This window comes from Mytilus edulis, chromosome 5 (assembly GCF_963676685.1).
Source record: "Mytilus edulis chromosome 5, xbMytEdul2.2, whole genome shotgun sequence".
In the NCBI taxonomy this organism is placed as follows: domain Eukaryota; kingdom Metazoa; phylum Mollusca; class Bivalvia; order Mytilida; family Mytilidae; genus Mytilus; species Mytilus edulis.
This window is the reverse complement of record NC_092348.1, coordinates 31763338-31789796: the sequence shown is the minus strand read 5'-3', so window position 1 is coordinate 31789796 and position 26459 is coordinate 31763338. Positions and strand designations below refer to the sequence as shown.

At 30.3% G+C, this 26459-nt stretch overlaps 1 protein-coding gene across 3 annotated transcripts in view; it reads left to right on the top strand.

The window, feature by feature from the left end:
• The window catches only part of LOC139523448 (protein Aster-B-like), a 42436-nt gene that overhangs the window by 5168 nt on the left and 10809 nt on the right, over positions 1 to 26459 (top strand). The window contains exons 1-10 of one of the 3 annotated variants that reach the window (XM_071317496.1): positions 4564 to 5349; positions 11000 to 11089; positions 14447 to 15095; positions 15926 to 16010; positions 17377 to 17480; positions 18525 to 18701; positions 20828 to 20983; positions 22904 to 23048; positions 23683 to 23829; positions 24379 to 24584. In XM_071317496.1, coding sequence (XP_071173597.1) covers positions 5279 to 5349; positions 11000 to 11089; positions 14447 to 15095; positions 15926 to 16010; positions 17377 to 17480; positions 18525 to 18701; positions 20828 to 20983; positions 22904 to 23048; positions 23683 to 23829; positions 24379 to 24584 — 1830 coding nt within the window. In that variant the 5' untranslated portion in view covers positions 4564 to 5278. Of the gene's footprint in view, positions 1 to 4563; positions 5350 to 7981; positions 8078 to 10999; positions 11090 to 14446; positions 15096 to 15925; positions 16011 to 17376; positions 17481 to 18524; positions 18702 to 20827; positions 20984 to 22903; positions 23049 to 23682; positions 23830 to 24378; positions 24585 to 26459 lie in introns of those variants that run through there. The other 2 variants (XM_071317498.1, XM_071317495.1) reach the window with 2 other exon arrangements.

Sequence of the window (26459 nt, the reverse complement as noted above, 5' to 3'; positions counted from 1 at the left end):
TCTCATTGGGGGGTTCCGATCCCGGATCCCGCTTATTGTTTTGTCAGATTCCCGTATCCCGCTTACACTATGTACGTAAGCAATTCTCATTTTTTTGTCATTTCCCGGGTCCCGCTAGATCTCATTTCCCATTTTTACGACACAATAATTTGACTTTCACGTGTCACGCTGACAAAAAATCCGCAATCCCGCGTCACGCTTAGACCCCAATGAGACCCACATACAAAGGCTTTTGGGTATTTCAATTGAAATAATAGAAAGCTTACTTTAAAGATTATTATTAGAGAAAAATTCTTGTCATTACTTGCCAAATTCACAAATTTAAAGTTGTTTATAAAAATTATATCATGAATGATGGTTTAAAATTGTATTTTTTGGGGGTAATCTGTTATACGACATGTTGCTGTTATTACCATAGGAAAACGCCTGAGATGTCCCAAAAATATATATATATATATAGGCAGTGCTCCTGTTATTGGCTGGAATACTACACAGTATCATGAGTATTGTGCATACAAATGGTGACACAAAACAGAATAGGAAATATAAATACATATGGCAATCCATTTTAAGATATCTAAACGTTTTAGAACAGAGTGGAAAATATCGTGCGCCACATGGGCGCTTACATTTGTCACCCTATGTGCCATTTCTGGTTGAAAAGCGCAATTGGCACATGGCACATGTCCTTCCCGATCACTGTGTTGCATGTATATATATATATATAGGATTATCAACAGGTTTTCAATGTAATGTCATCAGGGGATTACATGACATGTTGTATAATGTCATAGCCAGGTTTAGGGAATGTGTCAAAGAAACAACAACTAAAATGAAAAAAAAATGCAGTTGGTGAAATGTTTTTAACTGAACATTGTGAAACAATTGAACATTTTAATATATAGTTATATAATTTGTTTTCCTCAAGTTTTCTGTACTTTGTCACAGTGAAAAACTTTCAGATTTTTAGGGCTAAAATTAAGAGTTAGTGATCCGACTCCTTTGACATTGCTTTTTTTGTGGTAAAGGAAAATTATGATTGTACCTTTCATTATGTCCAAGACAAGTTACAGTACAGCCTGTGACTTCCTCTTAGTTATGTCCACCCTCTTGCATGGTCAACATCCAATGGTGAACATTTATTGGGGTATTCAATCTTGAGATGTTGGCCATTTATTGGGGGTCATAAATCATAGGCAGATTTTTTATCTAATTATGTTACCTGTTAAAATCAATCAGGGTTGAAGTTTTCAGCTGGTATGTTTCATTAAAATTTACCTGTACAGGTAACTTGGGTTTCTTTTAAAAATGACATTTCACCTTTTTATGAAAATGTAGAATAAAATATTGATAAAGTCTGTTAATTTATTATTATTTTTTTGTCTTTAATTTTATTTAAATTTTTTATTTTTTAATTGTTTTTTTTTTACATTTTTGTATGTTTTGTTTCTTATTCTTTTAATTTCTTCTTAGTAAGAATCTTGAGTATAAATGACAAAAAGTCAAAGCTAAAGTAATTGACTAGCATTTGAAATAAACAGACTTTTAATAATTGTTTTTTAAGTAAAAGGTTTATATAAATGTACATGATGTACATTGTATTCAATTGTTTTTTAGCATTATTAAATGAGTTATTACTATTAATAATAACTAATAATCATGCAAGTGATATTTTAAATACAAAAAATGAAAGTAATTAAACAATTTGGTTTCTTAACAAAATAAGATGATCAACATCAATCCTTTTACAATAGATTTTGATAACAACTAATATCATTTAGGAAAACTACAAGTACCATTATATGGTTTAGGAAAAATCTAATTTTGTTCATCTAAATTTTCTTCAAATCTCACAAGAGTTGTGCACAAACAATCACCGAAAAGACTTATTTTCCAAATGTCCACCTAGTTATCATCAAATTTTGATAAATGCTCATTAAAAATGCTAATCATAATGAAAAATGCTCTTATATCTGAATTAAGTGAATCTTATGAAAAGAAATTATTTAAAGAAATTGTCTTGAAACTTATTAAATATGTTATCTTCAGTTTGGTTAATTTCTTTCAAAATTTGTCTCCAGAAAAAATAAAGTGCACTTCTAAAGATGGTGACACTTTAATGGTCTATTTAAATTCATGGTTTTTTTTCAGTGTATTATATTGTCCATAGTGCTGGACTAGCATGATACATAAATTCTTGGTATACATTTACAAAGAATATTTCAATCATCCTAGGCCTTTTAGATAAAGTTAATAATTGCAGGGACTTGAATGAATTAAGACTTTTAAAGTCCTTAATAAAAAAAGAATTTAAACTTTAAAGAAAAGTCTAAATGATAAAAACTGTAAACTTGATTGTGTCAATTAAGGTAGAGAATTTTTTGTCATAATTTAGAAATAGAAAATAGTGGACAATATATATATATAATTCCTAGAGAGGATAGAATGTGTAAACTGTGCCTCTTGTAGGTCAATGGAGAACACATTTTCCTTGATTGTAAAATTAACAAAAAAACTTTGAGATAATCCATTTGAAAATTATTTACTTTCTCATTATAATGTCTCTATCCCAAGAACAAAAAGTAAAAGAAATGCTTAACCTCTAAAACATGGATCATGTTTAAAATATCATATGACAATAAAAATATTATCAAATTTTGCTGTAATGAATATTTCTAATACTTTTATTCAATAAAGAAATAATGAATTGCCTAAATTTTATTTAGCGTAAGTCCTAAAGACAATCTTAATCAAATGTTAAGATCAGTCTATCTACAATAATGAACCATTTTGATTTTAGAAAATTAATTTGAGAAACACCTTTGTCAATAGAAAAAGGCAGGCATTGTAAATGTTTGCAGTATATTTAAAAATGATATTCATTTATTCTTCACTACCAAAAAATAGACTTAATATAAAAAATAACTTAAATTTATCAAAAATTATTTAAAAAGTATAATATCAAAACTAATAGTCTGGAGACAATTTTTTTTTAATTAAGCTTTTGTTCAATTAGTTTCATTATTTCATTTTATTTTTAAATTTCTTGTCATAATCACAGTTATTAAATTTGACAATAACATACATGTATATTTTACCTGAGACACCTGACCTGTAAGTTATATAATTTTAACACTTCAATGCATTCAAGATTTCCCTTTAGCCTTGACTAGTTTTTGAGTAATACCTTGTGTATTAAAAAAGCAACAGGGGGTATGATGATGGACATATAGGGCCACCATGGTGAACATATTTTTTAAGGCCACCATTAATAAGATAAAGTCACAGGTAGTACTGTAGTTGGATGTCAAAATAAATTCCACTATTTTCATTAGCCCTGTAATCCGTTCTAGACTGATCATGTTAATTAGTGTTCGTTCATGGTACCTACATGGTACTAGCTTCTGTACTTTATGTATGTCTAGGTTTTGATAAACTATTCATTTTACTAGTAATTAAATTTAAAGAAGATTATATAATAATGACAGGTTGTCCTTGTTTCTTCTTTTACCTTATAAATAAATATAGGGCATTATGACCAAATGATTGCAGTATTTAACTATATCTCTTGTTTTATAAATTATTTTTGATAAAGATATTCCTTTGACTAAAATAAAAACTGAAATGAATGCATTCTCTCAACTTTACAAAATATGGTGATGATATTGAATATTCATGACATTATATATATCTTTTAAACAATTAAGGATTCCGAATTACACTTATTTCATCACAAAATCCAATAGATAACACCTACTACAAATTACATCTAATTTGGTACTATGACCAAGATGACCTACATTATGTACATGTAGCTAGATAACCAATGATTGAGGGTCTAAACAGTCAGTACCAATTACAATTTCAAGCAATAGCATACTGGTATATCTAATATATAAATTTTATATAAATCATTTTTTTTGTAAAATGTTACTTTAATAGAAAAATGTTACTACATGTATAAATAGATGTGAATTTATTTCCCTTTAGAATGTCTTTTATACACGTATGAGTAATTAAGGCTAAATATGTAAAGGAAGTGTTATCTTACAGTTAAAAAAAATCCCACGCTTATTTTTGATTTAGACTCCTAAATACATATTTAAATGTAAGTACGTATACTAGTTCTACTCATAGTATTTAGTGGACAATTTTATGTCTTTTTGTCATTTTTGTTTTGACCATGGCATTGTTTGTCAAATTTTGGCTGATGGTTTTTTTTATTATCCCCTTTTTTTCCTTCTTTTCTACACTTTCTTTATCATGTTTATCATGTTTATTGATACATATTTTGGGAAATGCAAGTTCATTTTCAAATGTTTAAATTTAAATCTATTGAGATATGTAAGTTAATTTTAAAATGTGTAAATTTTTTGGTGACATGCAAAGGATTTGTAAATTGTTTTAACAATACATGTAACAAGGTTGGGAAACACTTTAATATGTAAATATAAGTGTTCATAATTTATGACATGATTTTTGTCATTCATACTGTTTTTCATTTACATGTGTATATATATATATAATACATGTACTGTTATAAGATAAACAAACCAGTAATTCATCCTTGATATTAACCTTTGATTATGAGTGTGGTGATTTAAATATGAATGGAGAAATACTTAAGATCGATTTAAAAAGTAGTTAAGATAAACCATTATTATCAAAAATTCAGGGTCAGTTGTGACTAATTTGCTGAATTTGCAAATCAAAAGATAACCTTTTGAACTCTTGAAATATATTCATGTAAGCAGATATCTTTTATAAAATCTTTTTGAGCATACTACAATGTATATAAGACAATAAATCTGATAACTTCTATATCACCTGTACAGGTGTATTATTGACATAATAAGTGGACAGTTATTGGGTCACTGGTACTTCTATTTCCAGTGTGTAAACTTTGACCTCAATCACCTTACAAGACATGCCATGTTGTGACCACTCATGTGTTGAAGGGTTAATTTTAAATGTGTATTGCTCAATTACAAATAATTGGTGTGAAATAACAGGACATTTTAATCTAATGTTATGGTTTCCGAAACAAAACATTTGACTTAAGTGTTCAAATTATTTTTAATGGACCGGAAACTGGCCTTTCACTTAAAAAAGAATTTTAAAACATAATTCTAATGGAAGTCTTGTTTTAAAAATGTACAAATGAGTGATAAAAAATTACATTATGTTATAATAATTACTGAATTTTGTGTGAGGATTAATATCAATCACGTTGATATATAATAGGATAATTATTTACTCAATGGATTAAATTCACTGAATGGAAATGAAAAAGAACAACAGTTTCCCGCGCATGATAAAGCAGCTGATCGTTAAAACACCTAGCTTTAGGTAAATAGTAAAATGCAAATTTTGTTTTCATTAAATTGAAATCGATATAAAATTTTAAGCTGAATTGGAAAAAGGTAAACATTAAAGACATGTGTTTTTTTCTTCATATTTCATGATAGGCTGTGTTAGAGTTCATATTAATTGAATACATACATTTGTATATTCTAATTTAAAACAGAATTATTGATAATAAACAGGTTTTTATATAGACTATTTTCTCTAAAAAAATGTGTTCATGTATGGTGCTTGGTTATAGTTAGGGGAAGGACGTAGGTGTATATTTCAACAAAAACGGTGTTCAATCTTATACATGTTATAATGATACAAGGTGGAATCTTTTGTTGTCCCAGTTTAAATTCTAACATCAAAAGGCATAATTAGATTTATAATGGTAAAATTCATTTTGTCAACAATTGTGAAATTACTTTCTGTAGAATTTAGAGGTATGAAGCACAGGCACTTTTCTCTGATTTTTAGCTCACCTGGCCCGAAGGGCCAAGTGAGCTTTTCTCATCACTTGGCGTCCGGCGTCCGTCGTCCGTCGTCCGTCGTCGTTAACTTTTACAAAAATCTTTTCCTCTGAAACTACTGGGCCAAATCAAACCAAACTTGGCCACAATCATCATTGGGGTATCTAGTTTAAAAAATGTGTGGCATGACCTGGTCAACCAACCAAGATGGCCGCCACGGCTAAAAATAGAACAAAGGGGTAAAATGCAGTTTTTGGCTTATAACTCAAAAACCAAAGCATTTTGAGGAAATCTGACGTGGGATAAAAATGTTTATCAGGTCAAGATCTATCTGCCCTGAAATTTTCAGATGAATCGGTCAATCGGTTGTTGGGTTGCTGCCCCTGAATTGGTAATTTTGAGGAAATTTTGCTGTTTTTGGTTATTATCTTGAATATTATTATAGATAGAGATAAACTGTAAACAGCAATAATGTTCAGCAAAGTAAGATCTACAAATAAGTCAACATGACCAAAATGGTCAGTTGACCTGTTTAGGAGTTATTGCCCTTTATAGTCAATTTTTAACCATTTTTCGTAAATTAAAGTAATCTTTTACAAAAATCTTCTCCTCTGAAACTACTGGGCCAAATTAATCCAAACTTGGCCACAATCATCTTTGGGGTATCTAGTTTAAAAAATGTGTGGCGTGACCTGGTCAACCAACTAAGATGGCCGCCACCGCTAAAAATAGAACATAGGGGTAAAATGCAGTTTTTGGCTTATAACTCAAAAACCAAAGCATTTTGAGGAAATCTGACATGGATAAAAATGTTTATCAGGTCAAGATCTATCTGCCCTGAAATTTTCAGATGAATCGGTCAATCGGTTGGGTTGCTGCCCCTGAATTGGTAATTTTGAGGAAATTTTGCTGTTTTTGGTTATTATCTTGAATATTATTATAGATAGAGATGAATTGTAAACAGCAATAATGTTCAGCAAAGGAAGATCTACAAATAAGTCAACATGACCAAAATGGTCAGTTGACCCCTTTAGGAGTTATTGCCCTTTATAGTCAATCTTTAACCATTTTTCATAAATCTAAGTAATCTTTTACAAAATCTCCACTGAAACTACTAGGCCACAATCATCTTTGGGGTATCTAGTTTGAAAAATGTGTCCGATGACCTGGCCATTCAACCAAGATGGCCGCCACGGCTAAAAATAGAACATAGGGGTAAAATGCAGTTTTTGGCTTATAACTATGAAACCAAAGCATCTAGAGCAAATCTGACAAGAAGTTTAATTGTTAATCAAGTCAATATCTATCTGCCCTGAATTTTTCTGATGAATTGGACAACTGGTTGTTGGGTTGCTGCCCTCCAATTGGTAATTTTTAAAGAAATTTTGCCGTTTTTGGTTATCTTGAATACTATTATAGATAGCGATAAACTGTAAACAGCAATAATGTTCAGCAAAGTAAGATCTACAAATAAGTCAACATGACCTAAATGGTCAATTGACCCCTTAAGGAGTTATTGCCCTTTATAGTCAATTTTTAACAATTTTCATTAATTTGGTAAATTTATGTAAATTTTTACCAAATATAGTTCTCTGTTACTAATGGGCAAAGTTCATTATAGATATAATTGTAAGAAGCAAAATCGTTCAGTAAAGTAAGAACTTCAAACACATCACCATCACCAAAATACAATTTTGTCATGAATCCATTTGTGTCCTTTGTTTAATATGCACATAGACCAAGGTGAGCGACACAGGCTCTTTAGAGCCTCTAGTTTTTTTACCTATACACTTCATGTGTACTTCAGTATAATGGTGTTATATATATTAAAGTATATATATAGGTAATGGTTTTTTTCAGAGACAAGTGTCTGGTATAAAGAATGGATTTCTTACATCAAATTTTGTTGAGGACTTGAATTGACCCACAAATGCAAGGAAAACCAAAGTTAATCTCCTTATTTTCATATTTATATATTTTCCTATGCATGTAGAATTAAAGGCCTTTAATTTAAGTGGCTTTTACATCCATCCATGCCTGTACATGTATTTTATACAGGTTAGTTGTATGGGGTCATTTAATAAGACTATTAACAATGTTACGTAACCATGATGTATTATGTGTATTATAGTTGTTGTAATAACTATACATGTACATGCTACAATGTATATAATATAAACATGATTGATATAAAAACAATTATTCTGTTATACCACATGTCAAAAAGGAGTTTCAGTGTTCTTAATTGAATATACTGAGTAAGTCGATATAGACATATATATTTGCAAATTTCTTAAAAAATGTTTTCTCATTTATCATTATTGTTTAAAAACTTTTTTATAGAAATTAATTTATGTTTTTAGGCTTCCACAGTCATGACCATGATGACAGACACAGGTCAAAAATGTTTCACATCTTGAAAATTGCATTTAAATTATTTCATTTTTAACACATTTATTGAAATGATTGAATAAATATTGAGTAAATCCTTCCATTGAATACACATCATGCACATAGATATCTGCAGTTAACTTGCAATAATTTTAAAAAATTGGTTTGAATTAAACATTTAAACACAGATATAAATTTCTGCTAGTGCTTTAAAAAATATACATAGCCTAGGTGCATGTGTGTAGCATGTGTAAAGAATTAGAAACATTGTATTGGAATTATTTTATTATTAGTTATGTATATGTATTCTCAGTAATGACTCATCAAACAAATAATTTGTAATAATCATTATAAATTGCAAACATTTATGAGTTTAACTGTAAAATTTTTATTAAAATTAGATCTGAAATAATTTTTTCATAGTTTAAAGAAAAAAGTGTTCTTCATAAGAAATATATGTATATCATGTATATAAACATGATAAAGCATAATTTTTAAGATGTGAAACTCTTTTGAGCTTATTTTGTATTGAAAATTAAATTGCATTTAATCTAAATGAATTTATTGACATTACACGAAGAACACATGTTACATATTATAATAGTTTTAAATGTCTGCAGTCACCAGAGCATACATGTACATTATGGAATAAAATATGAAATTATGAATCCAGTATGTAGTCACTTGGTTGTGGGACAGCCTTTTTATCTCAGAAAAGACTTGTTGTTCAGTTTGTTCTAGTGTTGTGCTGTTGTACCACTGTCTTCCGTTAGGGGAGGGTTCAGCACTGAAATACATGTTTAACCTCATCATGTATGGACCTGTCCCAAGTCAGGAGCTTTTACTTCAGTGGTTGTTGTTTGTTGCTGTGCATCATACATGTATTTGTTTATTGTTTTGTTTTGTTCATAAATCAGTCCAATTGTATTTTGCTTAAATTGATTCACATTTGTCATTTCAGGGCTTTAATAGATTGCTATGCCATAAGCTCATTGTTGAAGGCATGATACAGTGACCTAGGCCTATAGTTGATAACTTCAACATAAATTGGTGTAGGGTGTAATGTTGTCTCATACGACATCTTTTTATTTTTATGCCCCACCTACGATAGTAGAGGGGCATTATGTTTTCTGGTCTGTGGCTCCGTTCATCCATGCGTCCGTCCGTTCAGGTTAAAGTTTTTGGTCAAGGTAGTTTTAATGAAGCTGAAGTCCAATCAACTTGAAACTTAGTAGACTTGTTGCTTATGATATGATCTTTCTAATTTTAAAGCCAAATTAGACTTTTGACCCCAATTTCACGGTCCACTGAACATAGAAAATGAAAGTGGGAGTTTCAGGTTAAAGTTTTTGGTCAAGGTAGTTTTTGGTGAAGCTGAAGTCCAATCAACTTGAAACTTAGTAAACTTGTTGCTTATGATATAATCTTTTTAATTTTGAAGCCAAATTAGACTTTTGACCCCAATTTCACGGTCCACTTAACATAGAAAATGAAAGTGGGAGTTTCAGGTTAAAGGTTTTGGTCAAGGTAGTTTTTGATAAAATTGAAGTCCAATCAACTTGAAACTTAGTACATATGTTCCCTATAGTATAATCTTTCTAATTTTAATACCAAATTAGATTATTACCCAATTTCACGGTCCATGGTACATGGAAAAGGATAGTGCGAGTGGGGCATCCGTGTACTTTGAACACATTCTTGTTATAATATTATCTACACCCTAACTTGTCCTTTGTCACTGATGGATAGTTATTTCATTGGCAATCATACCACATCTTTTTACTATCTGGTAGCCAATGGCTAGTAACTGCTCCACTCTGTCAGTCATGTTGTCAGTTCATCAAAACTTTAGTCATAGTTTTCAAGGCTTCTATGACAAGGAATGGTATTGTATTTGTTAGAAGTTGATAATGTGCATGATGACTTGTTAGGTATAGCCTCAGAGTGTGTGATTTTCTTGTTGTGTTGAAGACCATTTGGTGACCTTGAGGTGTTTTTTTCTTGTTGTGTTGAAGACCATTTGGTGACCTTGAGGTGTTTTTTTCTTGTTGTCTTGAAGACCATTTGGTGACCTTGAGGTGTTTTTTTCTTGTTGTGTTGAAGACCATTTGGTGACCTTGAGGAGTATTTTGCTCTTTGGTCATGTTGGTCTGATTGTTGTCTCTTAGACACATTTCCTGTTTCCATTATCAATCTTATTTAGTCCTGCAATGCAGCTTCTTGCTGTTTGGATGTAGTTTGAAATTACAATTAAATAATGGTATCAAATTTCAGAATGCGAGTGTTCTTAATTGTGATATTTACCCAGTGGTATTATTTGCATTAATAAAAACCTCACAATAATTTCAAAATTTACAACAGTAGCAGTCTGCACATGATCATGATGATGTACTTTTGTAATAGTTTTTTTTTTATTATGACCATAATGACAAAAAATCTGCTGTAATTATATAATTACTACAGCAGGTGGTTAGAATTAAATGTAAGTGAAAGGGTGGCTAATTGTCCCATTTTATAAAAGTTACCACTTCCACTACTTAAAGTTTCCAAATGGATCTACTTTCTACATGTATGTCAATATGTTGCTTATATATGCATCAATTTTGTAAATGTAAAAATTATGAGCTAATATTGATGATTATATAGATAAGTCTGATGAAATAATAAGATTTGCTAGGTCGTCATATATAATCAATACAACAAATTGTACTGGTGTTGCATAAATCACATAAAAACATAAAAACATAATTGATTTCTATTTAACCATGAATTTTTATTGTTTATTTTAGGAAAAAATCGGGAGACTCCACACCTTTATCTGAGGGTAGTCAAGAATCTATGAATCTGGTTGGATCAGACATGAGTAGCGATTCTCCAGGGTGAGTGAAATCTTATGTTGAAATAATCTAACGTTAGATTTTATATGAGTAGTGAATCTCCATCACTCCATCAGATGATGACAATCAGAACTATCTTATGTAGATATATTTTTTATTCAGTGTAAAGTCAGATGGAGACTTTCTATTTAAAGGTTGCTGCATACAGTACTAGTACACATAAATATGATAAAGGGATTCAGATGAAAAATAAGTGTGATTTTCAATGCTGGTGATTTTGAGATTTAACATTCTAATTTCTAACCCTGTTAAAACGTAACTCATTGTATACACATATACTGGCTAAATGTATATCATGTATATGTGAAGGGTTGAGATCTAACTAATCATGTTTAAACCTGCCACACTTTTTGCCTGTCCCATGTCAGGAACCTCTTGGGTTTGCTCGTCTTATGCGTTTTGTGTGTTTTAAAATTTTTATAAACATGATTAATGAGTTTCAGGGTTTAGTGTACATGGCTCCATTTTTTCTGACCTAGTATATATAATGGTTAAGGGGCAAGCTGAAGACTGTGTCTCATATAGGATTTCCTCCATATTGAAGACCCATTTGTGGCTTTGTCAGGTTGTTGTCTCTTTGACTCATTCCCTGTTTCCATTCTTTATTCTCCATAGAGATATTTCTGAAAGAATCACATTGGTATCGTTATTATAATTGTTAACTTTTCCCATGCACTTAATATAAATTGATTTTTACCTGAACTACCTTTCGAGTGTTGTATATATATTTTAAAGTATTCATAGATTATTTTCATTAGTAATATATATTTTGTACTTAACTTAGGGCAGGTGGTTCTGCTTATTTGAATTCAAACTATATAGCTATTCAGGCTTTCTCATAAAAGAAAAATTTAAATAGTTTTTTTTGGGTCAGATTATATCTATATACAATTATGTTAATAGCTTTTGTTTTATATTGTAAATCTTTATAATACATAAAATTGAGAATGGAAATGGGGAATGTGCCAAAGAGACAACAACCCGACCATAAAAAAAACAACAGCAGAAGGTCACCAACAGGTCTTCAATGTAGTGAGAAATTCCCGCACCCGGAGTCGTCTTGTAGCTGGCCCCTAAACAAATATATACTAGTTCAGTGATAATGATCACGCCATACTAATTTCCAAATTGTACACAAGAAACTAAAATTAAAATAATACAAGACTAACAAAGGCCAGAGGCTCCTGACTTGGGACAGGCGCAAAAATGCGGCGGGGTTAAACATGTTTGTGAGATCTCAACCCTCCCCCTATACCTCTAGCCAATGTAGAAAAGTAAACGCATAACAATACGCACATTAAAATTCAGTCCAAGAGATGTCCGAGTCTGATGTCAGAAGATGTAACCAAAGAAAATAAACAAAATGACAATAATACATTAATAACAACAGACTACTAGCAGTTAACTGACATGCCAGCTCCAGACTTCAATTAAACTGACTGAAAGATTATGATTTCATCATATGAACATCAGGCACAATCATTCCCGTTAGGGGTTTAGTATCATACCATCATAACATATATGAGAAGAACATAACCCGTGTCATGCCAACAACTGGTTTTTGAATAAATGTGTTTAGTTCTGATGCAAAGACCCTATAAGTGAATCAATATTAACGCCAAAATATGCAATCTTTAATGACCTGACAATAGTATCGTAACTATATCCCTTCTTAATAAGTCTATTCAAAGGTTTTGTTAGTTTTTGAGGTGAATACTGACACCTTTGTGCTTTATAAAGAATATTTCCATAAAAAATTGGATGTGAAATACCTGAACGTATAAGAAGTCTGCATGTTGAGCTATATTTACGAATGATGTCCTTATACCGATGATAAAATTTAGTAAATGTTTTGACTAGTTTGTGATATCGAAAACCCTGATGTAATAATTTTTCAGTAATACATAAATTTCTCTCGTTAAAATCTAAAACATTGTTACATACACGAGCAAATCGTACAAGTTGAGATATATAAACACCGTAAGATGGTGACAAGGGAACGTCACCATCTAAAAATGGATAATTAACGATAGGAAATGAAAAATCATCTCTTTTATCATAAATTTTAGTATTCAGCTTTCCGTTAGTGATATAGATATCAAGATCGAGGAAAGGACAGTGGTCATTGTTAGTATTAGCTTTATTTAAAGTAAGTTCAGCAGGATAAATTTCTTTAATATACATACTGAAGTCGTCATTATTGTGAGCCAAAATATCATCCAAATATCTAAAAGTTTTATTAAATTTGTTTATCAGATGTTGTTTCGATGGGTCTTTAATCATGTTAATGGTTAACTATATAATATACTAGAACATACCCGTGATATCGCGGGTCGTGACTGAATTAAATTATATAAATATGCGCAAGCCTTATTTTAGTATTAGTATTGTCATCTGATAAAGTCATGCCGATTATAAGATATACAGTTTTCTCTGCTTTCAAATCTTTCTGTTTGAACCCGTCGAACTGGAACTTATCAATTTCCAAATAATATTAATTATTTGGAAAACAAAGGGCCTGGAATGGAGTATTTTTTAATCAACAGCATTGTCCTTTATTAGTTATAAATAAAGTTGCTGTTTTACGTCATGCCCGCTTACAAATTGAAAACTGTCCCTATGCGCCTTATTTTTAGTTCAGATTTTTAGTATTCGTATTGTTATCTTAGAAAGTCTTACTGATTAAAATACTACAATAGGTAACAATTTGACAATTTAGTAGTGTCAACCCTGTGATTATGACCCGTGTATATAGCATATTAATCCTGAATACACCGTTTGTTGGTGCGCCTGTCAGATGCGGAACGTACAGATAAGGTAATAGGTAACAGGTGAATATACTATTGGTATCGGTATCGGACTCGACCCGGAACTTCTTAATTATTGGCAATATTAATTACGTGGAAAACAAAAGGGCTTGGAGTGGTGTAATTTTTAATCGACACCTTTGTACTGTATTAGTTATATATAAAGTTGAATTCTTTGATTCGTCGTTTTTACGTGATGACGGCTGACAAATTGGACCTCGTAATTTTAGTATTATAGATATATATGTCGTGTATCATGTATATGTTATTTTCCATTGCAAATATGAACAACTATAAGAAAGTTAAATACCCCCTGACATATATCATGTATATTAAAAACTTATAATATTTTATTGGATTTAAAAAAAAAAAAGTGACCATTATATAAGGGATAGAGTTAATTTTCACCCTTGTACAATGTTGTATGAACCAATAAAAATCTGAGATATTAACGTGAAGTATTACATGTATTATACTAAATCTTGTCATATACTTGTGTTATAACAATTTGTTTATAGAATTTATTTTACAGGAAGTCTGGAAGTCCATCCAAGAATTCCTCTTCCAATGAATATACAGAACATGAAGTTGCCAGATTTTCGTGTGGTGATGGGGAAAAATCAGCCCCAGACCTTCTCACTGTCATAAAATCTGAGGAAAATGAATTTCTTAAAGAAAAAGTAGTTTTGAGGACCTCATCATTCAAAAGAAACGAAAGATCATCATCTGCTAGTCTTGGTGTAAGATCAGGAAATACAGAAACTAACATGAGGTCCGAACGATCTTCCTCTGCTAGTTTGGCCTCAGGTTCAAGGGCAAGTGATATAATAGTGTCAAAGTCTGATAGGTCATCTGGAAATTCAACTCTAGGGTTAAAGGCCAATACAAGTAGTAATCAGAGGTCGTCAATTGTGATAGAAAAATCTTCTGATTCACCCGGAAGTAGAAGCAGTGTTGAGTTAAATCGCAACCATTCTAGGGAGCATTCGTTTGAAAAATCATTAGAAAATATTATTGACAAGTGTTCGGAAAAATCTCTTGATCTCAATTTGACAGTTGATTCCAAAACTGATGTTAAAAGTGGGTTGAGTGACCCTTCAAAGTCACTGGATGAAGCAGCAAGCTCAACATCAGCCAAGAAATCAGAGAAGAAGAAGAAAGGTACACCATGGTATTCAGCGGTAAGTTAAATGTCTTCCCTGATTAAATTTATATATATAGGATGTAAGACATAGTTATACAACTATCTGTAGACATGGTGGAAGACTTTTCCATTCTTTTACTTTGATCAGTCATGTACAATATATATATACTAGATGTATGTGCTGTTATATCCCTTATGACAATATGAATAGGTTGTAAGTAATTCTCAGATTCTATAAGGAATACATATAATTATAAATTAATATAACAATGATAACTTTAAAGAATGATTTTAAGGTGTAGGTGTCTGTCTGTTTGACAGGGTACATCAGTGACCTTGGCATATTTGCATGAAATACTAATTATAAGGTTGTGTGATACCTGTAGTAATATAATATAAGTTTCAATCATAATTAGTTCATGAAGCTGGCAAGACCTTTCAGCATAATTATATACTCTTTGTTTCAAATTGAAATTAGTGTTATACATTTTAGAAGGATAATCATTGATAATATTGATATAATGTTACATTTGAAATTTTAAATTAAACTATATATAGCTACTACCCAAAAACTTTTGCTAATGTGTGCAGATACCCTGTTATTAATAAAACTGATCATTGTGAAAAAATAGATCGTTTTCTTAAAGGAAGATCTATTTTGAAGTTCAACAAATACATCTACTTGTTAGAACAGTCATGACAGTTTGAGTTGACAAAGAGGTTCATTAAAATTCATGCATGCAGATACATTATTTAGCTGTCACTTGGGATTATATACATTTAAAAAAAAGAAATTTGATATTCTAATCAATATATCTTTACTTCATGTACTTATATACATGTTATATTCGTTTCAATATGTTTCAGATGTTTAGTCCAACATACAAGTCAAGAAGTGAAGATTTTAGGAAGTTTTTCAAAGATCTCCCAAATGACGAAAGACTGATAGTTGGTAAGTTATAAGTGAATAACTGCTAGATATTATGTCATTGATGAGATAAAATGTGCATACATAAACTGTTTATAATCTGTAGATATATATGAAAGCTTCTGCAGGTATTTTAAGAATATTTTCAATGATATTGGCAAATACATGTTGATGATCAGGATTTGAAAAGTTCATAAAACAGTTTGTATATATATTCATGATATTAATAGATGAAATTTTAAAAATTCCCAATTTTAAGTCAAAATGAAAAGCTTGAGAAACCACTTTTCTGTTAAAGAATAATATTGTTATGTTGTGCAAACCTTCAGTCATGTTTATAGAAATAAAAATGCAAAAATTGCCTGAAAAAAATAATAAGTCAACACAAAACTATCAGCAACCAAAACAAATGCAAAAGTCATTTTTCTAGAGCAAGAAAAATACAAGAATACAATCAAAATTAATGGAATTGGTTGGGGTTTGAGGCTGGGTTGGAACTCGATAGACTAGAAGCAGACACAAACTGTACAAAAATGAAGATGTACATGATGTGATATGATTGCCAATGAGACAACTCTTCACAAGGCCCCATTAAGGTGGTACCTAACACAACAGGGAGATAACTCTCTAAAGTCAGCTGAACGTTTTAATTACGTTGTGTAGTAAAAGGAATATTAAGCTTCTCAATGATCAAAATTGGTGTTTGTCAAATTGCTATATAACCAGTGTATTTTTTCTGACAAAACGGTTGGTTCAAAAAATTTTAAATTTTTATATTTTTATTAAAGTCTCAAAGTAAATACTTTGACAACATTTTATGAAAATTAAACAAGCCAAATTAATTTTAGTGAAAGTGTTGGGTACCACCTTAAATGATGGAAGAAATCAAATTCATCCAGATGATACTTTCTCAACACTAATAGATGTCAAAATAATACAGTTATGCAAATTACCTGAAATGCAATTATGCTGGTATTTATTTTTTTCAACTGCTAAACCAATGGAATGTATTTCGAAATATAAATGTTTTGCCAATTTCTCTAAAAAAAAATTATTCTTTCATACATTTTGTAATTTAACACAATGGATATTTAACTATAGTTAAGGGCCATCCAGATAAATGACATAATTTTTTACATATATTTCATACTTAAAATAAGTATCAGGACATATAACATTTATAATGCATTTGAAATAGCCACTTGAACATTGATTAAATTGAATTATCTCCCCTTAATACTAAATGACTACTAAAGAATATTCAAATGTAAAATGCATATATGATCAGTTGTCTGTTACATTTGCATTTGATACATTTATCTTTCTAATATGAAGAACATGTTATTATTTAACATGTTTTTAAAATAAAACATTTTTCATTTTATTTCAGATTATTCCTGTGCTTTACAGAGAGATATCTTAGTACATGGCAGAATGTATATTACACAGAACTGGATCTGTTTTTACGCTAACATATTTCGGTGGGAAACAGTTGTAAGTACAATCAAAGAACAGAAAAAAATTGAGATCTTGAGTAAATATAAAAAAACTCTGCTGACTTATATTTTTGCATTACAGTTGTTTAAACTTTAGTGACCTCAGAATGTTTATTACAATTGCATTACAATTACATATTGCTCTGTCTGTGAATATATCAGTCTCCAATCCACTTTCTACTCATAGACCAACATGAACAGCAGGATTAATTCCTTTTCTTTGGCACCAATTAAAAGTTTCAAAATTTGAATGTGTGACAAACAAAATTAACCATGCATCAATGTCAATAATAGGTGAATGCACTGACAGTTCAAACTCTGAAGGGTAGGACAAATCAAACACTTGTGTCTTAAATTGGACAATGTTTTGATATTTTGTTTTACTGTTGAAATTAGTTGTTATGTTATAATACAAATGTAACTAATTACTAACGTATGCGATGTATTATTGTTGACTATACTAGTTTCTTTTCGAGTAACCAGTCATCAGATGATTTTGTACTGTAGTCTGTACATGTAAATTCAGGAATTATATTACGTTCATTTATAATGGCAATTTTTTCATTTTAGACTTAAATGCGATTTAAATTTTTATGATTTTGAGAAAAAATCCTGTTTAATTCCTATAACATATTTCAAAATGCGAGATTAAATTATTGCGTTAACAACTCTGTCGCATTTTTCACAATAATAAAAACCTCGCAATAATTTCTGAATTTACAGTATTCCTTTTTATATTACTATGCCAGCCTATAAAATCGAAAATTTATGCAGTTAATGTGAGTTTTTCTGTCTTTCAAAGAAAAAACAATGTACAAAATTAATGCAGGATAAAGACAATCAGTTGCTGAAGCTTGCATAACATTTGTTTATGAGGGTCGTACAAATACAGCTGATATTTAAAGTCACTAGACCATGTAGACAGTTATTGTCTATATACATGATATATCTAATGACCATAAATAAATGTTAATGTGGGCCTAATGGCAAAATGAATATTGTTGGTAATTCATTAATGTTAATTATTTGCTGTATATTTCAGTTAACAATCACAGCCAAAGAGATATCAGCTGTAACGAAGGAGAAGACGGCCAGAGTGATACCCAACGCTATACAGGTTACAACAAATAAAGACAAATACTTCTTCACCTCTTTCGGAGCTAGAGATAAAACATATCTTATGCTATTCAGAATTTGGCAAAATGCCTTATTAGATCAGGTATATTAAAAGTTTATGAACAATTCATGCAATTATCGGTAGAAAAATGAAGCAATATGAAATAGCTATAGTCTGAACACTGTCTAAAAATATAACATAATTATTTTTTAATACCAGCTTGTTTCAAAGTGGTTCAATAGATTCTAATCCAAATCCATTTAAAAATAGTACAGGTAGTATATTGTACAAGATTTGAAATTACTTATATTTAAAAGAGAATAACCAGTCAACGGTCTAACTTAAATAAGTTATCAGAGAAAAATAACATGCATGTGTTATTACAGAAACTTTCATGAGTTGTCTATTCTTTTTTCCTTAATCTGTATAACATATGTTTGCTATCATTTAAATATATTTTATCTTTTTTGGGCACTTGGGAATTCTTAAAACTTTGTGCAGTAGCTTAATATTACCTTGATAACTACTTTTCTAATTCCATTAATACAATTTTGATCAACCATGGTAAATCAATGAGACAAGGCCTTTAAGGGCAAACTAAGCTGTAATAACAAGGCTTAGTTATTACAAGCATGTAACTTACTATATGAGAGTAAATGAGACACTTGGAATCTTGTGCAGTGCCTCATTACAAGCTCTGATCATCATTTCTTACAATGAATTGAAATACATTGTTATGCATGACAGAGCAAAGCCTCTAAAGAGATATAGAGAAGCTGTAATAACACCCTTTGGTTATTGCAGGAATATATTTTCTGTAATAACATAGGTGTACTATGCATGATTGGTAAACTATGAGCTGGTATATCTTTGCAAAGATAAGTATACATAAAGAAAATAATAATATCAATAGAACTTGAGAAAAATTTAACACAATAAACATGATAAAGGTTGTATATTTTCCCTTTGAAACATGTAACATACATATGTTATCACAGTTTTTTGATAATTTAGCTCACAATAACAACATGTATCTTATTTTCCCTTATAACTTATTTAAGTTAGACCCTTGACTGATAACTATACATGTATCAGAATTCAAGTCAGATCTGATGTCACAAACGCCAAGATCGCTGTAACATAAAGGGGAGCTAATTCATATGTACATGAAGTAAGGGACAAGGGGTATATAGTTAGAATTAATAATCTGATAGGCATGGCTAAAAACCAAGGAATTCATAATTTTAATTTAATTAAAGATAACAACAATTTGATGAATGATGATAAAAAATCAATAAGTAAACAATAATTTTTAATATGAAAATAGCATTCAGTATTTGAAGAAAAAAAAAGTGACTTGACATGTTAATAGTGCTGTAAATACCAACAATGAACACTAATTACTTCGAAATTTAATCAAAATATAAAATAACCTTGTGTCATAAAAGTTCATAACAAATTATTTTGAGCAAACTTTGACATGTCTTGCAACAGCATAGGTAAAAATTAATTAGCCATTTTACAAAAAAACAAATCGAAAAAATGGAGCATATTTTTTACACAATATGAACAAACTAATTTTAAGCCAAAAATATAGTAGATATGCCAATACACATAATTAGCAGTGCCTGGTGATGTTTCGTAGGCACTGTTAATTATGTGTATTGGCATATCTACTATATTTTTATGCTTTTACATTCCCCCCCCTGATACACATAATTAATATGACTTCTACTAACGAAAGCTCTATTTGGAGCTTATGTGTTTAGAGACCTCTTATGTCAGTACAGCTTTCCTATATTGCCTAAAATTTTAAGCCAAATTACACACCATCTGAACATTTTTTATACAAAATCACCCTAACAAAAATGTTAACAAAATCACACACCATGGCACTGATCTCAAATTCTTTCAAGACACTTTTAATAGCATTTGAAGAGATATTAAAATGATCATCAGTGGATATTTTTATTCAGTTTTGTTTGGGAATATATATTTTCTCAAATGTTACGAAATACTATATATAAAGGTAAACATAAGTGAACTGTAAAATGCATTTTTACATTATCTTATATCAACTGCATTGTAAATAGAATCAGTTGTAGCAACGGTTAGTGTGGGAACTTGGAATAGGAATTAGCTGGTGTCATGAAATATTAACTATTGATAAAACATAAAACCAAGTTAATATTTTGCTTGTAGTTATATTTGACATGTTTATACTTCAGCCGATGACTCCACCTGAAATGTGGCAGTGGGTGCATATGAGTTATGGTGAAGAATTAGGTCTAACCTCTAGTGATGATGATTATGTACCTCCCTATAATGGATTGGAGGAACAAGATGAGGAAGAGGAGGAGGAGGAATGCGAAGATAAAATAGAGGTTAGATTTTGTGCTTTAGATTTAAAGTTTATATATTATTTGATTTTACCTTGATCATAACATTTTTATATAGCTGTTATTTTTAAAAATGAAAAAAGGATTAATCACTGGATCTGTTATCGTTGAAGCAGATTTTAAAGGGGGATGGGCAGGTGGTCAGGCAGGTGACTGTCAAACAGTACATGTGCTTTCATTTACATGAAAATGCCTTGATGAAATTGTTTCAAATTTAGGCCGTAGTTTTTTTATTTTTAGTTTTACGAACCCTCCTACCCTAATTTTTGCCAAATAGGAAAAAAAATAAAATCAAAAATGTTGATTTTTATTTTTTTTTCTCCTCCGACCCAGTGTTTTTCATGCAAAAAAAAATAATTTTTAGTTCATAACTGCATGAAAGAATCTAAATTTATGCTCTTGGTGATTTAGTAAGTTGTTGCACATTGATTTTCAATTCAAACCTTGTCAAGAAAAAAAAATAGTTGTTACACTAGTAGAAAATCTCCTGGTGAAATAAAAAAAAAAAATTTTTGATATTGACAGTTGGTATTAAAAAAAAAAATCAGCAGCAGCAGTTTTTTTTTTTTTTTTTTTTTTCGTCCTCCTACCCATTGGTTTTGTCAAAAAATTTCGTAAAACTAAAAATATAATAACTATGGCCTTAGATATGTTGTTTTCTGTGACTAAAGGAAGGTCAAGTTCAATTTTCACGATTTTAACTTTTTTCTTTGTTGAGTTATCACCATTTCCCAAGAATTCAAATTTTTTTAAACTAAGATTGATTATCATGCTTTAAAAATAATAGTTATACATATATCTTCAAATGAATAAACAAAATTAAACAAAAAACATTTTAAAAATAAGAAGTAAAGTTCCCATGTTTAATAGATTTGTAGAGAAAATATTTTTATATTTAAAAGAAACAATTTTTTTCTTCAATATTTGTTATATTGGTTTTACAATGGTCAATACTTTTTAAGGGGTTAAATCAAGGAAACTAAACCTCTCACATAATTTTAACACTACTGTATATGATACAATTTAACAATCATTAAAATTGGATATACAGTGCAACTTGCTTAATCCGACACCTGAGTATTCCAACAACTAGTGACACATCGGACAAAATATTCTGGTCCTGAAAAATGTCTATAGCAATCTTTGTTTAAAAAAACTTGTGGAATCCGAAACCTTTCACTTCCGTAATCCAACACTGTTTTTGAGTCCCAATGTTATTAGTTATACCTAATTAATCCTGTCTAATCTGACCTTTTGATCTGCTAATCAATAAATTAAAATCACTGAACTGTCAAACAAATTGACCTGGTTTGGTAAATTTGAATTTATAGATTGGAAGGTGAGTTGAGGCTTGTTAAGGGTAACAGGTAAGTTAATGAAAAATAAAATTTCTAACGCTAGTTTTTTTCAGTTTCTTTGTCAAAATCATTCAAGAATTAAACAACATGGCTACAACAAACAAAGAGAGGGAATGACTCTGCATCGCCTTCACCAAAATGGACTAGAACGGATTTAAGTTTAGACAAACTTTATTGAAGACTATAATAAAATTCTAAAATTAACTCAAAAACAACTTGACGAGAAGTATGGGATCTGAGTTGCAAGTGTCAGATATTTTAGAAAAGAATGAATTTTATAACCAGAAATACACCTATTATTCTGCAAGAGTGTTCAAAAGTGAAACATGAGTATTCCAACACCCTGTACAATCAGACACAATTCACTGGTCCCTTAGTGTGTTGTATTGGACAGGTTTCACTGTAGTATGTCTGAAGTATTTCATTTTTAAAATAAATTTTTGTAGATAACCATTTTCTAAATAAAAATTATTTTCAACATTGGATAGAAAAACATACTGAAAGGAATTAATTGCAACGAGGCTTAAAATATTTATATTTATTTCAGAAAGAAGTTACAGAGGATGTTGCACTTATTCCTCCTGCAAAGGAGGAAGATTCATTGATAGCTGACATGTACCATAAAGCAATTGATAAAAAAGAGGATGAGGAAGTCCCAACGGATGTTAGTGATGAAACTGAAGAAAGTGAAGGTAGGCTATAAATAGAAATGGGCAATTCCAAAACATTTAATAGAAATTCTTTATAAAAACTATCTAGTTTTGAAAGTTATACTTCTTTGATTCAATCATGAGCAGAGATACATTTGTGTCATTCAGATTGTTAGTTTATGACATTTGAAGGAACAGAAGAAACCACTTGAGAATTGGAATAAAATTAAGGTAGAATTGAATTAATTACATAAGGAATGACTGTGATATTTATCTGTCTATGAAGAAATAATATAAAAAATGTGGTGCACACTGAATAACCCATGTAGCGAGTTATTTTAAAGTGTGCACCACATTTCTGATGTTATTTTGAATAGACAGAGAAAAAATATTACAGTCATTCCTTATAATTTGATTTTAAATTCCGTATTAAACTAGCATAAATCATGAAAAAACGTTAGTGACGTCATGGTCACAAAACACTGTCAGCCAATTGGAAGACATGTTACATCCAAAATTTAATTATTCCCAAATAACATTGAAATGCAAAAAATTTGCATTTTGTCTTAAATTGTAATTTTCTATATTTTAGGGGAGATAACTTGTACATTTCGTCATCAGCATGTAGGAAAGATCAGCCAACATTTATCTTTAATTGTAATATACTTTATTTCAGGGGAGATAACTTGTACCTCTCTACATCAGCATGTAGGAAAGGTCAGCCATAATGATGTATACCCAGTGTCAGTAGATAAAATGTTCCAGATGATATTTACAGATACAGCTTTTATGACCAGTGTTCATGAAGCCAGGAGATCATATGGTAAAATTTTAACCATAAACTTAGTGCAGATATATAGTTCCAGTATATGCTTTCTGATGGCTTTAAAAAAAGTCTGGAATGTAATTTTTTAAAGCTCAAAAAGATGTAGAAATGATTTATTGATTTTCTTGATGTGCATATGTTTATGGAAGGAAGTTTGAAGATTCAGACTTGCTTCAAATTAAGCATTGCATCAGAATTTGTTCATTGTTTCATTAAAAAAATAAAGTAATTGAATATAGAAAGATGTTTGGAACAATTTCAGGTTTATTGCAACTTTATTTAAGACTTCATTTAATGATTACAAAAGTGAAATGTCTACTGTGCAGTTGAGAAGGATAATTCAGAAACCTATGGCTGAAATCCAAAAAAAGATTTGGTGTAAATACTACTATGATGTAATATGTGTTCCTAATTTATATTTTGAAACAGTTAATAACAATCAATGTTGCTACATCGTCTTTATTAATTTTAAAGATAAAAACCATAATAAATTATTCATGTTTTTATAAAATTAATTAAATATGCAATTTTAACCATTTATTGCAGATATAAACCTTCCTCCTTGGCAAGAGGAAGATGGTCAACGATTACGAATGGTGAGGTACAAAATATCTTTAAACTACTCAATAGGACCTAAATCTTCACAGACTTCAGAAAAACAGACCTGTTTAAAGGAATCTAAGCCTGGTTCCCTGTATGTTATTGACTGTGAATGCTGCATGAATGGTATACCCTATGGAGATACATTTATGGTAATAAACATGAAAATCTTGTATCTTTTCTTTAAATGAACTTTTATTTAATGGTGGAAGTACATGATGAAACACATTTACATAGAGGTTTGATTAGTTATATCATTTAAGGTAGATGGGGTGTCTAAATTATAATCCATAGAATCTTTTAATAATTTGCCAAAATGTAGTTCATATCCTGCTTGTTTAAAAACATTAATAAAAAGAATGGGTCACCGGACTTATTTTCACACAACAGGTTGTGCAAAATTGTCAAGATTTTGTATAGATTATGCATGGAAAACCCATTTTCCGCCATAAAACGCAAATCACACCATAGAATTTTGAGATAAAATTTGAGAAGATAGCTCCAATATTATGCTTTCAGATAAGAAAAAGAAAAAATGGGGTCACCGGACTCGTTTTCTTGCTACGTGTAAAAATGTGTAAATTCCTAACACATTCTATTGTAAAAGTAACACTATCTGAATTATCTGCCCTTGCATTTGAGTTGCCTCCCCTTATTTGACAAAGTGGGAAAAAAATGAAGCAAACAAAAGAAATCTTATTTTGGTAAAATACAATCATAAATATGATAAAACATTGCATTTTCTTTATTATAATGAAAATTCTGACACATGAATTACCTACTACTATAAAAATTTGCACATTTCATCAAAGATCTAGACCTTGTTTTCTAGTATTTCAAAATCCAAAATGGAGGAAGACACCCTATCTACCTTAAGCAATAGTTTCCACACTTTTACTACCTTGTTGATCTCAGGATAGCAAGGTTTTCTTAAGTATGGGAGGTCACTGGGTCAAACCAAAGACTTGAAAATAAGTATTTACATATCAGCTAAGGACTCAGAGCAATACTAGTCAGCTCAAAGTACGAATAATGTTTCCAGGTTAAGGATGTACTAAGGTAAGGTTTTGGAATTTGTGTCAAATGTTCGGACTCCTTGGTGTTTTTCCATACAATACAATGTAAAATATTTTGCCCCATAACACTCATTTATTTTTTCATATAAGACTTAATAGCTTATGAAAGGTCATTTACCAAAATTTTAGAAGATTCTTGATTTTCTTTCTTTTGTTTTGAGACCCAAATGATACCAATGCAAATATAAGGTAAAAGTTCGAGTCAGCCTTTTCCCGCCATATTTTAAATCTCAAATATCTCGAAAAGGAGGTCCATGACCTATCAAAATTTTTAGTTTATTTATATCCTTAATTGATGCTCTACCAGCTTATAGTATCAATTTTAATTTCTTAATTTCTTAATTTTTACCTAACCTCACCCAAGTACATCCTTAAGTGACATTTTTTTCATGCAGACTGTTTGTTACCTTTTAAAATGCCACATTAAAAATCTGACTAAGCATGTTGATCTAACTCAAAGCAGGACTCTTATTCATATCAGATCAACAGTATCGTTTAACAAAATGCAAAGACCTATAGATAAATCATCATCTCCAAAATTGTCAACTAACTAATTCAAGGAGTTATTGCCTATGAATGGCAATATTTACCAAGCTTTTGCATTCTTGGCTATTCTTGAAAACTACAATAAATAAAAAAAAAAACTGGTAACAGAAACCAGAAACACGTAGGGATAAACCAACACCTGCTGAAAAATAGTCATTTCAGTCTCTTTTTCAACTTTATTTTGACCTTGAGAGCTGAAAGTTTATGTAACTGTGTTTCTTTGTTATTTAGCAATAGTTTCATCAACATATCCATTATGACTTGAACTATTGGTGACTTTATTGCCTTTGTCAGGAAACATTCATAGTAGACCAAGTCTGCCAAAATTTCCAGTTTCACAGAGTTTTGTTAAAACTGTCACCTCATTTAGTTAATATCTAATCAAATATTTTTCCAAAAAACAAA